We start from the raw sequence: 17801 nt of genomic DNA on the forward strand, positions 1-17801 counted from the left end.
TTCTACAAATTTCCACTTAATCATTTTTTTAATTCATCCACCTATGACAAATTAATAAATATTAAATAAAAAAAATCATATTTCAAAAAATAATTGAGATATCACGATGATTTAGCAACCATTTTAAAGCAAATTTAATCTAGTTTAAACTCACCAAAAATATTTTCTTTGTTCCTATAAATCACGCCGATACGATATTTTTAATTCAACCCTGTAATTATTGAGGTTAATTTGATAAAATTGCGATTTAAAATGTTGTATCTCAAGAACGAATTGAGATATCACCATGAAATAAAATCCATTTTAAAGCAAATTTAATTCATATTTGAGGAGTAAAAAATTATTTCTTCATTTCTACAAATTTCCACTTAATCATTTTTTTAATTCATCCACCTATGACAAATTAATAAATATTAAATAAAAAAAATCATATTTCAAAAAATAATTGAGATATCACGATGATTTAACAACCATTTTATAGCAAATTTAATCTAGTTTAAACTCACCAAAAATATTTTCTTTGTTCTTATAAATCTCACCGACACGATTTTTTTAATTCAACCCTGCAATTATTGAGGTTAATTTGATAAAATTGCGATTTAAAATCTTATATCTCAAGAACGAATTGAGATATCGCCATGAAATAAAATCCATTTTAAAGCAAATTTAATTCATATTTAACGAGTTAAAAATAATTTCTTTATTTCTACAATTTTCCACTTAATGATTTTTTTAATTCATCCACCTATGACAAATTAATAAATATTAAATAAAAAAAATAATTGAGATATCACGATGATTTAACAACCATTTTAAAGCAAATTTAATCTGGTTTAAACTCACCAAAAATGTTTTCTTTGTTCCTATAAATCACGCCGATACGATTTTTTAAATTCAACCCTGTAATTATTGAGGTTAATTTGATAAAATTGCGATTTAAAATGTTGTATCTCAAGAACGAATTGAGATATCGCCATGAAATAAAATCCATTTTAAAGCAAATTTAATTCATATTTAATGAGTTAAAAATAATATCTTTATTTCTACAATTTTCCACTTAATGATTTTTTTAATTCATCCACCTATGACAAATTAATAAATATTAAATAAAAAAAATCATAATTCAAAAAATCATTGAGATATCACGATGATTTAACAACCATTTTATAGCAAATTTAATCTAGTTTAAACTCACCAAAAGTATTTTCTTTGTTCCTATAAATCTCACCGATACGACTTTTTTAATTCAACCCTGCAATTATTGAGGCTAATTTAATAAAATTGCGATTTAAAATATTGTATCTCAAGAACGAATTGAGATATCGCCATGAAATAAAATCCATTTTAAAGCAAATTTAATTCATATTTAATGAGTTAAAAATAATTTCTTTATTTCTACAATTTTCCAGTTAATGATTTTTTTAATTCATCCACCTATGACAAATTAATAAATATTAAATAAAAAAAATCATATTTCAAAAAATCATTGAGATATCACGATGATTTAACAACCATTTTATAGCAAATTTAATCTAGTTTAAACTCACCAAAAATATTTTCTTTGTTCCTATAAATCTCACCGATACGACTTTTTTAATTCAACCCTCTAATTATTGAGGTTAATTTGATAAAATTGCGATTTAAAACATTGTATCTCAAGAACGCATTGAGATATCGCCATGAAATAAAATCCATTTTAAAGCAAATTTAATTCATATTTAACGAGTTAAAAATAATTTCTTTGTTTCTACAATTTTCCACTTAATGATTTTTTTAATTCATCCACCTATGACAAATTAATAAATATTAAATAAAAAAAATAATTGAGATATCACGATGATTTAACAACCATTTTAAAGCAAATTTGATCTAGTTTAAACTCACCAAAAATATTTTCTTTATTACTATAAATCTCGCCGATACGATTTTTTTAATTCAACCCTGTAATTATTGAGGTTAATTTAATAAAATTGCGATTTAAAATGTTGTATCTCAAGAACCAATTGAGATATCGCTATGAAATAAAATCCATTTTAAAGCAAATTTAATTCATATTTAACGAGTTAAAAATAATTTCTTTATTTCTACAATTTTCCAATTAATGATTTTTTTAATTCATCCACCTATGACAAATTAATAAATATTAAATAAAAAAATCATATTTCAAAAAATAATTGAGATATCACGATGATTTAACAACCATTTTGTAGCAAATTTAATCTAGTTTAAACTCACCAAAAATATTTTCTTTGTTCCTATAAATCCCGCCGATACGTTTTTTTAATTCAACCCTGTAATTATTGGGGTTAATTTGATAAAATTGCGATTTAAAATGTTGTATCTCAAGGACGAATTGAGATATCGCCATGAAATAAAATCCATTTTAAAGCAAATTTAATTCATATTTAATGAGTTAAAAATAATTTCTTTATTTTTACAATTTTCCACTTAATCATTTTTTTAATTCATCCACCTATGACAAATTAATAAATATTAAATAAAAAAATCATATTTCAAAAAATAATTGAGATATCACGATGATTTAACAACCATTTTATAGCAAATTAAACCTAGTTTAGACTCACCAAAAATATTTTCTTTGTTCTTATAAATCTCGCCGATACGATTTTTTTAATTCAACCCTGTAATTATTGAGGTTAATTTGATAAAATTGCGATTTAAAACATTGTATCTCAAGAACGAATTGAGATATCGCCATGAAATAAAATCCATTTTAAAGCAAATTTAATACATATTTAATGAGTTAAAAATAATTTCTTTATTTCTACAATTTTCCACTTAATGATTTTTTTAATTCATCCACCTATGACAAATTAATAAATATTAAATAAAAAAAATAACTGAGATATCACGATGATTTAACAACCATTTTATAGCAAATTTAATCTAGTTTAAACTCACCAAAAATATTTTCTGTGTTCCTATAAATCCCGCCGATACGATTTTTTTAATTCAACCCTGTAATTATTGAGGTTAATTTGATAAAATTGCGATTTAAAATGTTGTATCTCAAGAACGAATTGAGATATCGCCATGAAATAAAATCCATTTTAAAGCAAATTTAATTCATATTTAATGAGTTAAAAATAATTTCTTTATTTCTACAATTTTCCACTTAATGATTTTTTTAATTCATCCATCTATGACAAATTCATAAATATTAAATAAAAAAAATCATATTTCAAAAAATAATTGAGATATCACGATGATTTAACAACCATTTTATAGCAAATTTAATCTAGTTTAAACTCACCAAAAATATTTTATTTGTTACTATAAATCTCGCCGATACGATTTTTTTAATTCACCCCTTTAATTATTGAGGTTATTTTAATAAAATTGCGATTTAAAATGTTGTATCTCAAGAACGAATTGAGATATCGATATGAAATAAAATCCATTTTAAAGCAAATTTAATTCATATTTAACGAGTTAAAAATAATTTCTTTATTTCTACAATTTTCCACTTAATGATTTTTTTAATTCATCCACCTATGACAAATTAATAAATATTAAATAAAAAAAATAATTGAGATATCACGATGATTTAACAACCATTTTAAAGCAAATTTAATCTAGTTTAAACTCACCAAAAATATTTTCTTTGTTCCTATAAATCTCGCCGATACGATCTTTTTAATTCAACCCTGTAATTATTGAGGTTAATTTGATAAAATTGCGATTTAAAATGTTGTATCTCAAGAACGAATTGAGATATCGCCATGAAATAAAATCCATTTTAAAGCAAATTTAATTCATATTTAATGAGTTAAAAATTATTTCTTTATTTCTACAATTTTCCAATTAATGATTTTTTTAATTCATCCACCTATGACAAATTAATAAATATTAAATAAAAAAATCATATTTCAAAAAATAATTGAGATATCACGATGATTTAACAACCATTTTGTAGCAAATTTAATCTAGTTTAAACTCACCAAAAATATTTTCTTTGTTCCTATAAATCCCGCCGATACGTTTTTTTAATTCAACCCTGTAATTATTGGGGTTAATTTGATAAAATTGCGATTTAAAATGTTGTATCTCAAGGACGAATTGAGATATCGCCATGAAATAAAATCCATTTTAAAGCAAATTTAATTCATATTTAATGAGTTAAAAATAATTTCTTTATTTTTACAATTTTCCACTTAATGATTTTTTTAATTCATCCATCTATGACAAATTCATAAATATTAAATAAAAAAAATCATATTTCAAAAAATAATTGAGATATCACGATGATTTAACAACCATTTTATAGCAAATTTAATCTAGTTTAAACTCACCAAAAATATTTTATTTGTTACTATAAATCTCGCCGATACGATTTTTTTAATTCACCCCTTTAATTATTGAGGTTATTTTAATAAAATTGCGATTTAAAATGTTGTATCTCAAGAACGAATTGAGATATCGATATGAAATAAAATCCATTTTAAAGCAAATTTAATTCATATTTAACGAGTTAAAAATAATTTCTTTATTTCTACAATTTTCCACTTAATGATTTTTTTAATTCATCCACCTATGACAAATTAATAAATATTAAATAAAAAAAATAATTGAGATATCACGATGATTTAACAACCATTTTAAAGCAAATTTAATCTAGTTTAAACTCACCAAAAATATTTTCTTTGTTCCTATAAATCTCGCCGATACGATCTTTTTAATTCAACCCTGTAATTATTGAGGTTAATTTGATAAAATTGCGATTTAAAATGTTGTATCTCAAGAACGAATTGAGATATCGCCATGAAATAAAATCCATTTTAAAGCAAATTTAATTCATATTTAATGAGTTAAAAATTATTTCTTTATTTCTACAATTTTCGACTTTATAATTTTTTTAATTCATCCACCTATGACAAATTAATAAATATTAAATAAAAAAAATCATATTTCAAAAAATAATTGAGATATCACGATGATTTAACAACCATTTTAAAGCAAATTTAATCTAGTTTAAAATCACCAAAAATATTTTCTGTGTTCCTATAAATCCCGCCGATACGATTTTTTTAATTCAACCTTGCAATTATTGAGGTTAATTTGATAAAATTGCGATTTAAAATGTTGTATCTCAAGAACGAATTGAGATATCGCCATGAAATAAAATTCATTTTAAAGCAAATTTAATTCATATTTATTGAGTCAAAAATAATTTCTTTATTTCTACAATTTTCCATTTAATCATTTTTTTAATTCATCCACCTATGACAAATTAATAAATATTAAATAAAAAAAATCATATTTCAAAAAATAATTGAGATAACACGATGATTTAACAACCATTTTATAGCAAATTTAATCTAGTTTAAACTCACCAAAAATATTTTCTTTGTTACTATAAATCCCGCCGATACGATTTTTTTAATTCAACCCTGCAATTATTGAGGTTAATTTGATAAAATTGCGATTTAAAATACTATATCTCAAGAACGAATTGAGATATCGCCATGAAATAAAATCCATTTTAAAGCAAATTTAATTCATATTTAATGAGTTAAAAATAATTTCTTTATTTCTACAATTTTCCACTTAATGATTTTTTTAATTCATCCCCCTATGACAAATTAATAAATATTAAATAAAAAAAATCATATTTCAAAAAATAATTGAGATATCACGATGATTTAGCAACCATTTTATAGCAAATTTAATCTAGTTTAAACTCGCCAAAAATATTTTCTTTGTTCCTATAAATCACGCCGATACGATATTTTTAATTCAACCCTGTAATTATTGAGGTTAATTTGATAAAATTGCGATTTAAAATGTTGTATCTCAAGAACGAATTGAGATATCGCCATGAAATAAAATCCATTTTAAACCAAATTTAATTCATATTTAATGAGTTAAATATAATTTCTTTATATGACTAAATTTATAAATATTAAATTTAAAAAACTCATATCTCAAAAAATAATTGAGAATTTAATTACTAATGTTAATGTGTTATTTAATTAAATTAATAAAATTTATTTAATAAAACAAATTATTTATATTTTTAAATTTTTTTTATTATTTTTGGAATGCTTCAACTATCTACAAAAAATTAAATACATATAAAAGCTCTTAATATCATTTTTAACTCCTCTTATTGTTGACAATGACTGTGGATTTTGGTTTCCATGTGATCGTTTGGTTGACGATGTTGGAAGTTTAAGTAATCACCGGCTTCAGCTTTGCGTCTCCATTGTTGGGTGGCAGAGCTTTCATCTAAACAGATGATATCGACCTTCTTGCTGACTTCTTCTTGTGGGTGGCATCCTGGTTTGCAAGCTGGGTAAGCACGGACGGTGAAACAATCTTTGTTGTTCTTTCTGAAATAAAGAGTGCGGTGTCCGGTGCAAGAGGAAGATTCGTGTTCATCAACTTGTTGTTGGCTTAATTCTTGGATCCTTTCAAAGGTTGGGATTCTGACGTAACAATTTTCTCTTTGGACATGTTGTTGTTGGTTTTGGTGAGATCCAATGGTGTAAGCGGCTACAAAGCTTTGTGGTTTTTCAACACTGACTTCTCCGTTGGGAAGGAGGAAATCATCTGATTCCATTCCGTTGAAGTTTCCGCAAAGACCTCTGGTGGAGTTGGCGAAGAGGGAAGATGTGGCAGTAAGTTTGACGCGTTTGCCATCGGCGATGACGTAATATCTTCCGCTGACTTCAACTTTAACTTCATCGTTGGGGAGTGAGTAAACTCTGATTGCTCTGTTGTAGAAATCTTGAGATTGTTGTTCGCTGCAATGAACTTCCTTTTTGTCAACGAGGACCTTGACCTTGGGGCTGGATTGACCAGTTGGTCTCATTTCAACTTCAACTAATTTTTGTTCGGTGCTAGGGGAGCGAAGAGTGATCTTAACAGCTTTGCCTTGGTTTTCTTGGCGGACCAACACTGCGTGTTCGCGGATTTGGTGTTGTTTGCGGTATTTCAAATCGGAGTGATGGCTTTGGTTGGAGAATTGTGGGAGGTAATGAAGCATAACTGCCCAGCTCTCGGATAATTCAGCGTCGTATTCTTTTCCGTCAAAGGTAGCAGCCCTGGTTTTGTCGACAACACAAATTGCTGCAATAAAAAATAAAAAAATTAGACATTGAATTCGATTTTACTCTAGATTTAAAACATACGTCTGTAGGTGTCGATACTGAAAGCTTCGGCAGATAATCTGGTAGTGACTGGGAAAACTGGGTGAAGAACGAAGAGTTGTCTTTGCCATCCGTTAACTGGGATGCGTTCGCAGGATTGTCTGAATCTGCTAGCTAAGGTTCCATCGAGAGTGTAGTTGGCGTGCTCTAAGTTTGGAGTGAAACGAACGTTGATTCTGATTTCTCTATCTTCTTGTTCGCGATGTTGCTCGAAATCGCATTCGATGGCTCTGCATGGACGGACGAGAGATGCGATTTGTTGGATGATATGCCTGCAATGTTGGGAAAGACCTTCATGTTTGATTCTGATGGAGATATCGTCAAGAAGATTGGCTCGGGCGGTCATGTTAGCGCAAGATGGCATGATGCGATTGCCTTCTTTAATTTCTTCAAGACATCTATGATGTTCAGGTTGCTTTTGCAAATGTTCAACACGTTCGTGCGATTTTTGGAATTCAGCATCAATTTCAAAGCGGCTTTGTTCACCTTTAGGTCCAAGAGAAAGCTTGGTGTGAGCTTTGACCTTAGGGTTCATCTTGAGAGCGTATTCGTAATCTAATCCGTTGGTGTTTGGTGATTCACCGTTGTGAAGGAGAGCAAGGTGCCATGGTTTGCTTTCGGCATGCTTGGATTCGGCGTGAACGTAGGCAATGACACGGGAGTGTTTGTCTACTGGTCCTCTGGCGTCAGCGACACCAGCGTGGATGGTAGCTTCTTGTTGACCAACGAATTGGATTTGGATATCACCAGCCATAACGTGGACACTGTGGATGCCAGCGCCAGCTTTTTCCATAGCTTGTTGGAGGCGGCTTTGTTGTTCGGATGGAAGGTTCAAGATGTCTTCGATTGATGGAGCGGATCCTTGTTTATCATGGTGTCTTTGACCGTATCTAATTTGCATTTTTACTTCGCGGTTAGCACATTCGCTGCCTCTGTACCACAATTCGGTTTTGGAGTATTTGATTTCATCGTTGAATAAGAGATGCATGGCGCTTTCGACGGCTCCTCTGCGTTGAACACGGTGGAGGAATCTGTTCAAGTTGAAGCGTTCTTGGTCGGTTTCATAACGGAGTTGGAATTGCATGCCAGTGTGTTTTCTTCCGAAATCTAAGACTTGCGCTTGTGGTTTTTGTTCATGCAAGACGGTGTAACCTTGGTGGGTTTCAACTGGTTGAATAGACAAGATATCATGGTTAGCGCAGTATGGGTGGGTGCTGTGATGGAAGATTTTGATGTCTTGTTCAGCTTCCAAGGGTTTGATGTCGGTGAAGATTTTGTTGTCCTTAAGATCAACTTCAACTTTAGCGGAAACTGGTACATGAACTTGCATTTTCTTGTTGTATCCACTAACGTAGTCGTGGTGTTCGAATGGAGTGTAGAAACGGATGCTGCCTTGCATTTCGTTACCGTAGAGGGCACGTACTTCAGCGTTAGCCTTGATGTGTTCTGGTGCGCGGAGGGTTTCTCCGTTGCAGAATTCTGGTGTAGTTTCAGCTTGAATCTTTCCGTCCAAACTCAAAAGGCTTGGGGTGGCGGCGGTCAAAGAGTATGGGAGACCCAATTCGGTTGGAGCAGATAAAACGGCTTCGTGGTTGATGGTCCATTTGGAGAAGCTGAATTTTTGACCCTTCCTCAATTCTTCTTGCCAGTGACGGGCGACTTCAGTGATGCTGTCAACGGTGTAGTTATTGACTGGGAAGTGACGGAAAGCGTCGGCAAGTCTGACATGAATTAAACCTTCCAATTGTTCACGTTCTTCGATGTTAATTCCTAAAGCTTCGTAGATCTTGTTGGTGGAGTGAGCTTCATCTCTGCTTTGGGATTGTTTCTTGTGGACTTGATCATGGTGGAATTCAGTTTGTTGTTCAACTTGTTCGAGGGTTTCTTCTAAGCTGGAGACCAAGAAATCGTAAGCTCCTAAGGTGAATTCGGCATCACCAAGGATGACTTGAAGTTCGCCATGGGCTCCGTTGGGGAGCATGTGATCGCCGGAAGAATAGGTTCTGTAGGAGTGTCTCAATTCAGCATCCATTTGTTCACGAACGTATCTGTGGATTCCGTTTTGTGGGTATTCCGCGCCATATTCTTCGTCGTTTAAGAACCTTTCGGCTTGGATGGCTGGTTCGTACTCCATATCGACAAGTTTGCGGATGGTGGATTGAACGGCTGAGTTGACGTATTCGTCGTTGTCGATGTGGGTGTTTTGAGCCATGGCAGCTAAGATGGAGACTTCGGGTTCGGTGTAAGCCATAAGGTAAGCGGCTAATGCGCGAACTTCTTGTTGTTCGGAGGAGCTGAAGTAGAGGCTCTTCAAAAGATCTCTTGCGGCTTCAGGGTACATTTCGGCGAATCTTCTCAAAGCGCTAACCATAACGAATCTTTGGAATTCGGTAACACGTTGTTCTTCTGGAAGTTGATGGCGTTTCTCCGGGGTTTGTCTAATGTATTTTTCTAAAGCCCTGTAGATGTCTCTGTGTCCAACACGGCCGAGAGCGATGGAGAAGATGAGAATGTCTTGGCTTTCGGAGTGAGCGACCGCTTTGTGGAGGCGTTGTTCCAAATACCTGATGTATTCTTGGGCGATGTTTTGGCATTCATTGGTGTAGAAGCTTCCGTAAGCGTGGAAAGGATATTGTTGGTAAGATCTTTCTTTGTCGACGCAAACTTTGTGTAACAAATCAGCGTATGCGACCACAGAGGTGTTATTAAGAGTGTGTTGTTGACGTTCGACGGATTCTTCGGCCAATTTTTGGAAGGTTCTGAGGTATTTGGCGGTTGGGTGGCGAGCAGCTACGGCCATTCTTGAGACAAGTTGAGCAGCTTCGTAATTTCCAACTTTTTGATCCTTGATCCATTGACGGATGGTGAGAAGGGCGGGTCCGTTTCCAGATTGAGCGATGGCGTCACGGAGAGCTTTCCAGCTTTCAACTTTTTGTCCGCTGTGTTCTTTGGTGTAGAGTTCTTCAGCAACCTTATTCATTTCTTCCCTGTTCATTTGTCTGCAAAGACGAACCAAGATGACGAATTTAGAGATGGTGGCCCTCTTGGGGAGTTCATTGGGGTGTTGGAGATCTTGTCCAATTTCTTGTGCCAATTTCTTAGCTTCTTCGGCAATGTTGATTTTGTCGGAGTATTTGATGGATTTGCCGTGGTATCCGCTGGAGTAGAAAGACATGGCGGAAGATGGTTGATCTAATTCTTGTTTGCTTTGGTCGAGATGGTATTGTCCATGAGATTTTCTGGAGCGGAGTTGGTTCAATCTTTGGTAACCTGGTCTGTTGTAGGTACTTTCTTCATCGGCAACATGGTATGGTTTGTGGGCGGATTCAACTTGGTTGTTTCCGTGGGAGTTGTCGTATCTGTACAAAAGGCCGGCTTCGACGGGTTCGGAGGGGCTATTGAAACATTTACCGGGTTGCATGTTCTTAAGAACCAAAGATACTCTGCTGGCAATAATTCCAGATTCGCCGTTATTGAACAAGGGGCTGAAGGAGACAACGTTGGAGGTGTTTGAGGCTTTGATGACGTAGTCTTCGAGATCACCATAGATGACAGCGTGGGAAACGGAGGTCCTGTTCATGAAATTGCCCATAGAATCGGTGTTGGGTTCTGAAGTTTCCATTTCGCCGAAACCGAAGTGGTAGCCGACGAAAGCACCGTGGTTGGTGAAGTTTTTGGATTTTGAGATGAGGATGTTTTCGTTAGAGTCTTCTTGAGATTCATGGGCAAGGACGGGCCATACGTTGTCTGGTTCCGGTTTCATGGTGTATATGGTTTCGAATTCACCAGTAACGGTCTTTTCCATAACTTTGTAAGCTCCAACTGGGTTCTTTTTGTGCGGTAAGATGGTGATTTCGCTGTCGATCGGATGTTTAGCGTTAACGTTCAATTGTAATTGGGAGACAAATGATTTGATCATGTTAGCTTCCCAGTTCTTCAACGACTTGGAAACAACGACGTCCTTGATGATGCCATCTTGGAGGTGGATTTCGAACGGCTCTTCGGAGATTGCCAAAGGTTTGTATTGGCATTCGGATTCTGGAACCGGTTCTTCCCAGCTGTCCCTGAATTTCATTTGGATTCTGCTGTATTGGGATTGCTGGAGTCTGGCGGTGAGGACTTCGGGTGTCTTAGGAACGATTTTAAGTTCGGATTTTAAGAGAATTCCAGTCATCGTGGGGTCGTGGTCCGGTAAACCGCTGAGGGTGCGACCGGCAACCCTGTAGGTGTATTCGGTGTTTGGTTTCCAGGCATAGTGCGAAGCACTAGCGTAACTGACTATAAATAGCAAAAAAATTAATTTTAAGAAAAATTAAGGAAAATTTTGTCTTACCGAGAAAAACTAGGAGTAACTTGGCCAACATCTTCAAGACAACTCTTCGTTTGAGTGTGCCGATTGATGAAATTATTCAGGCTTTTATACAATTAATTCTTCATGTCAGCAATTTTTAGGTGCAAATTTTGATTGATAACGGAGTTCATTCATGATTTGAAAACGCATACTATTACGTTTTGTTGTAAAAATCTAGTTATCGGCTCAACTCTGTTACTAACGAGATAGCCCAATGCTGACTATAGCAGGTTAGTTTGAAATTGACGCGAATTAATATTAAATATTTTATGTTAATATTTTGGGAATTTTCCAGAATATGTTTTGGGCCGTTGACAACAAAAAATATTTTTGTAACATTTAAATTTAATTTTTATTTAGATAATTTACTATTTTTATAATACACAATATTTATCGTTTCGTTATAGAGTTATGGTTTTTAATTAAACATTTCATGCCGATTTATCTCATGTATTTCGAAGAAGTTTTATTGCGTTTTACTGTTAAAAGTTTAAAAACCTTGCAATCATGTGAATAACATTCATCTTTAACAACAAACGATTATTATTATCTTTTCTGGTTCTCATATCTTGCTCGTATTACCGAGGGGTATGAACTCAAAAATTTATTGGCTCATTATTGATTGTATTTGCCACAAACAAAAATTATTTTTTTAATATACTTTACAAGATTTTTTTAGAAATTACTTCATATGCCATTTTAAAATAATAAGTGCTGACATCTCTTATTTAATTGATTCATTTAAATTTGTAATTTTACCTAATAGATGGCGTTAGTAATGGCGTAAAATGTCATTTAATTTGGTTAAAAAATTACATCCCGGGAACAGGTGCACAACTCGACGGTCCGTTCGTGACGTCACTCATGTGTAGGTAATTACTATTTCACACGTTGAATTAGGAAATGCTTAATTTATTCTATTCGTGATTTTGTAATGTTGTTAGCTTGGAACTTAATAAGGTTTATAATCTTGATCGAGTTTAGTTGTGTAACACCGATTCTATGGGCAATTTCATGAACAGCACCTCCGTTTCCAACGCTGTCATCTATGGTGATCTCAAAGACTACGTCATCAAGACCTCAAATACCTCCAACGTTGTCTCCTTCAGCCCCTTGTTCAATAATGGCAAATCTGGAATTATTGCTAGCAGAGTGTCTTTGGTTCTTAAGAACATGCAACCCGGTAAATGTTTCAATAGCCCCTCCGAACCCGTCGAAGCCGGCCTTTTGTACAGATACGACAACTCCCACGGAAACAACCAAGTTGAATCCGCCCACAAACCATACCATGTTGCTGATGAAGAAAGTACCTACAACAGACCAGGTTACCAAAGATTGAACCAACTCCGCTCCAGAAAATCTCATGGACAATACCACCTCGACCAAAGCAAACAAGAATTAGATCAACCATCTTCCGCCATGTCTTTCTACTCCAGCGGATACCACGGCAAATTCATCAAATACTCCGACAAAGTCAACATTGCCGAAGAAGCTAAGAAATTGGCACAAGAAATTGGACAAGATCTCCAACACCCCAATGAACTCCCCAAGACCCAGCTGGGTAGCCGTGGTGTTAAGCACTCGACTGGCCAGTCTGGGGGTCACAGGTTCGATTCCCGCCGTGGCACTGTTTACGGAATACAAATTGTGTTTATGTGGTGATGGTCTATCCTTTGTTTCTTCTGTGTTGTCCATCCCCTTTCTGTAAGGGAATCATATCCTGAAATATTTATAAATATACGCAGTAACTGGGCAATAAAGACTAAGTTTCCAAAGCCCAAATCCATCCTTCCTAGTTTATCAAATCCAATCCAATCCAACTCCCCAAGAGGGTCACCATCTCTAAATTCGTCATCTTGGTTCGTCTTTGCAGACAAATGAACAGGGAAGAAATGAATAAGGTTGCTGAAGAACTCTACACCAAAGAACACAGCGGACAAAAAAGTTGAAAGCTGGAAAGCTCAGCTCTGTGAACCTGGAACCCGAGTTTACGATATTTTGGTTTTATTAGTACCATTCGATAGAGAATCGTTTCTTCTCGTTTCTACCACCTTTAATTTCGTTTGTACCTCAGGACCTAGATATAAAAAAAATTTGAAAAATTGCCGGAACCCCACTTTTTGATATTCTAATTTTATTAATACCATTCGGTAAAGAATCGTTGGTACCCGTTTGTACCACTTTCGATTTCGTTTGTACCTCAACCGGTTCCAAAATACAGCGATTTTTTGATCTTTCAGAATACCGCTGAAAGTGTGTATCTCCGTTATTAATAGGAGTTGTTATTGAAACTTTTATTTTTATTAATATGACATTTTATATTTTTTTAAGTAAATTAATAATGCGAGTTTTCTTTTCTGTTGTAATTTTCTTGCTGTGGCTAAAACGGTTTTTTTTATCAGCACATAAATCATTGTGGACCTCCCATCGCCCATTTATTCGGTGAATGTACGCGATATAGTGTCCCACATACGCCGCATCAATTACCAACATATTCTATTACGGATTTTAGATGATAAGTTAACTCGCCAAACATTAATGTACAAGGAATATCTGAAATGCAGAATACCCCTGGCCAGTTAGTATAACCCATATTTTCTGCAAGCCGTACCAACTGTAAACATTCAATGTCAATGAAAAGATGATTGCCGCCCGTGACATGTGACGTTACGTTGTTACATATACATTGAACGCAGCTTTTGTGGTGCGAATCAGATATCTTTTCATTGATGGCACTTTCAAGAGCCTGTATATCCTGCTGGTTGAAAAGTTCGGTGTTTATGTCAACAATGGGAACATTATGAACAATGTAGTTATTGCAGTCATTACATTGCTGACTGATTTGGTATAATGGTTCGTCAATTAGCAATTTTTGAGCAATCAAATCACTGATATTGAAGTGACAATCAATTTGATTGCTGTGCAAACCAAATATATTGCTCAATAACTCCGATCGATTTTTATAGGTTTCGCCATAAATTGAAAATGTTTTTTATGAAATCATAAAATTCATTTTTTGAAGCGGAAATATATTCATGATAACAGACCCATTCTCGGTATCCTGCCAACACGGATTGTGCAAGCGACTCAAACAAACATGTGTTTGTAAAAGTCACATCTTTTTTTGCTATACGAACTCGTCCGAATAGTTGTAAAGTCGCTGTATTCTGCAATCGGTTGAGGTACAAACGAAAACAAAAATGGTACAAACGGGTACAAACGATTCCCCATCGAATTCCATCGACCTTTTGCGATATCTGTATTAATAACTGATAAAAAAATCTTTTTATCTCTTTAGGTCCTGTGGTACAAACGAAATTAAAGGTGGTACAACCGAGTACAAACGATTCTCTATCGAATGGTACTAATAAAACCAAAATATCATAAACTCGGGTTCCACGTTCACAGAGCTGGAAAGCTCTCCGTGACGCCATCGCTCAATCTGGTAACGGACCCGCCCTTCTCACCATCCATCAATGGATCAAGGATCAAAAAGTTGGAAATTACGAAGCTGCTCAACTTGTCTCAAGAATGGCCGTAGCTGCTCGCCACCCAACCGCCAAATAGCTCAGAACCTTCCAAAAATTGGCCGAAGAATCCGTCGAACGTCAACAACACACTCTTAATAACACCTCTGTGGTCGCATACGCTGATTTGTTACACAAAGTTTGCGTCAACAAAGAAAGATCTTACCAACAACATCCTTTCCATGCTTACGGAAGCTTCTACACCAATGAATGCCAAACCATCGCCCAAGAATACATCAGGTATTTGGAACAACGCCTCCACAAAGCGGTCGCTCACTCCGAAAGCCAAGACATTCTCATCTTCTCCATCGCTCTCGGCCGTGTTGGACACAGAGACATCTACAGGGCTTTAGAAAAATACATTAGATAAATCCCGGAAAAACGCCATCAACTATCAGAAGAACAACGTGTTACCGAATTCCAAAGATTCGTTATGGTTAGCGCTTTGAGAAGATTCGCCGAAATGTACCCTGAAGCCGCATGAGATCTTTTGAAGAGCCTCTACTTCAGCTCCTCCGAACAACAAGAAGTTCGCGCATTAGCCGCTTACCTTATGGCTTACACCGAACCCGAAGTCTACATCTTAGCTGCCATGGCTCAAAACACCCACATCGACAACGATGAATACGTCAACTCAGCCGTTCAATCCACCATCCGCAAATTTGTCGATATGGAGTACGAACCAGCCATCCAAGCCGAAAAGTACTTAAACGACGAAGAATATGGCCACAAAACGGAATCCACAGAAACGTTCGTGAACAAATGGATGCTGAATTGAGACACTCCTACAGAACCTTTTCTTCCGGCGATCACATGCTCCCCAACAGAGCCCATGGCAAACTTCAAATCATCCTTGGTGATGCCCACGGTGTATAAAGGAGAGGTGGATAAACGACTGTTAGTGAAGCGCAACGCTTAAATCGACTGGAGTGGTGGGGGTAATGGTGGGGGTCGTCTAATTTATTTTTTAGATTTTCAATGTGTTTTCTTCTTTCGGATATATTGGTGGTTTTAGAAAATATTTCCGTGTATTCTCTAAATTCAAATTTAGGTGGTTTAACTAATTTATACACTGACAACATTCTGTAAAGTTGTAAAAATGTTGCTAAGGTATGGTGGTCATTACATCCTCCAGCTTGGCGTATGCTTCCAAAAAATCGCTATAAACGTTTTATGTAAAAATTAAAGTTGTGTTGGATTAACACCTACCTCTAATGGATCTTGATTCATTTTTGCAGTCAATACATATTTAAAATCACATTTTTCTAACAAGTCTTGTTAGATCTAGTGTGGAGTGTAATGAAACACTTTTATTTATTTGTCCATTTATTATACGACATGACATGATCGTTTATACCGAATTTTTTGTCAGCACGTGGTATAGCTTTAGCCCATTGAGGCAGCAAGTGTGTATTTTTACACTTAAAGAGGCTAAATTTTTCAATGCAGTAAGTATACCCAGAAGTACAATTTGGTACAAAACATTTATTAACCATTTTTATTTATAAAATATTTAATTATGCGGTAGAACAGTCGAAAAAAAGCAACTTGTCGTAGCGTGCCCGCTTGCCAACTAAGCCTTTTACCCCCACTATTCTATGCCACTTACGCGTTGCCGCTCGAGCCATATAGAACACATACGCCAGGCCAGTCGATACACCACCTCTCTTTTATACACCCTGGTGATGCCGAATTCACCTTGGGAGCTTACGATTTCTTGGTCTCCAGCTTACAAGAAATCCTCGAACAAGTTGACAACAAACTGAATTCTATCAAGATCAAGTCCACAAGAAACAATCCCAGAGCAGAGATGAAGATCACTCCAACAACAAGATCTACGAAGCTTTAGGAATTAACATCGAAGAACGTGAACAATTGGAAGGTTTGATTCATGTCAGACTTGCCAACGTTTTCCGTCACTTCCCAGTCAATAACTACACCGTTGACAGCATCACTGAAGTCGCCCGTCACTGGCATGAAGAATTGAGGAAGGGTCAAAAATTCAGCCTCTCCAAATGGACCATCAACCACGAAGCCGTTTTATCTGCTCCAACTGAATTGGGTCTCCCATACTCTTTGACCGCCGCCACCCCAAGCCTTTTGAGTTTGGACGGAAAGATTCAAGCTGAAACAGCACCAGAATTCTGCAATGGAGAAACCCTTCGCGCACCAGAACACATCAAGGCTAACGCTGAAATACGTGCCCTCTACGGTAACGAAATGCAAGGCAGCATCCGTTTCTACACTCCATTCGAACACCACGACTACGTTAGTGGATACAACAAGAAAATGCAAGTTCATGTACCAGTTTCCGTTAAAGTTGAAGTTGATCTTAAGGACAACAAAATCTTCACCGACATCAAACCCTTGGAAGCTGAACAAGACATCAAAATCTTCCATCACAGCACCCTCCCATACTGTGCTAATCATGATATCTTGTCTATCCAACCAGTTGAAACCACTCAAGGTTACACCGTCTTGCATGAACAAAAACCACAAGCGCAAGTCTTAGATTTCGGAAGAAAACACACTGGCATGCAATTCCAACTGCGTTATGAAACCGACCAAGAACGCTTCAACTTGAACAGATTCCTTCACCGTGTTCAACGCAGAGGAGCCGTGCATCTCTTATTCAACGATGAAATCAAATACTCCAAAACCGAATTGTGGTACAGCGATAACACTAGCCGTCTTAAAAGCAGTGATGAGCGGGTAGGTATTTCTAAAATGGGTATTTATCCGGGTATTTAG

The 17801-nt window shown here is 35.2% G+C and overlaps 2 protein-coding genes across 2 annotated transcripts; one reads left to right on the forward strand and one right to left on the reverse strand.

The window, feature by feature from the left end:
• Positions 1-6039: 6039 nt before the first annotated feature.
• On the reverse strand, positions 6040-11597 carry LOC111419580 (vitellogenin-like). Its single transcript, XM_071198563.1, has 3 exons — positions 11506-11597; positions 7155-11450; positions 6040-7092 (listed from the first exon to the last, which is right to left on the reverse strand). The coding sequence occupies exons 1-3, from the start codon at positions 11534-11536 to the stop codon at positions 6128-6130; spliced, it is 5292 nt and encodes a 1763-aa protein (XP_071054664.1). The 5' UTR covers positions 11537-11597; the 3' UTR covers positions 6040-6127.
• Positions 11598-12510: 913 nt separating this feature from the next.
• On the forward strand, positions 12511-17801 carry LOC111419533 (vitellogenin-like). Its single transcript, XM_071198594.1, is given in 7 exon segments — positions 12511-13182; positions 13320-13467; positions 14822-14829; positions 14932-15416; positions 15561-15804; positions 16579-16800; positions 16854-17801. Coding segments are annotated over 7 exon segments (2712 nt in total). The 5' UTR covers positions 12511-12525.

This window comes from Onthophagus taurus, chromosome 8 (assembly GCF_036711975.1).
Source record: "Onthophagus taurus isolate NC chromosome 8, IU_Otau_3.0, whole genome shotgun sequence".
Classification (NCBI taxonomy): domain Eukaryota; kingdom Metazoa; phylum Arthropoda; class Insecta; order Coleoptera; family Scarabaeidae; genus Onthophagus; species Onthophagus taurus.

Excerpts from the sequence above, each read along its gene's own strand:
- LOC111419580 (XM_071198563.1), bottom strand. The coding sequence starts at position 11,536 with ATGTTGGCCAAGTTACTCCTAGTTTTTCTCG. Across the intron at positions 11,451-11,505 it reads GTTACTCCTAGTTTTTCTCG|TCAGTTACGCTAGTGCTTCG; the intron begins GTAAGACAAAAT and ends TGCTATTTATAG. Across the intron at positions 7,093-7,154 it reads CAGTATCGACACCTACAGAC|CAATTTGTGTTGTCGACAAA; the intron begins GTATGTTTTAAA and ends TTTTTATTGCAG.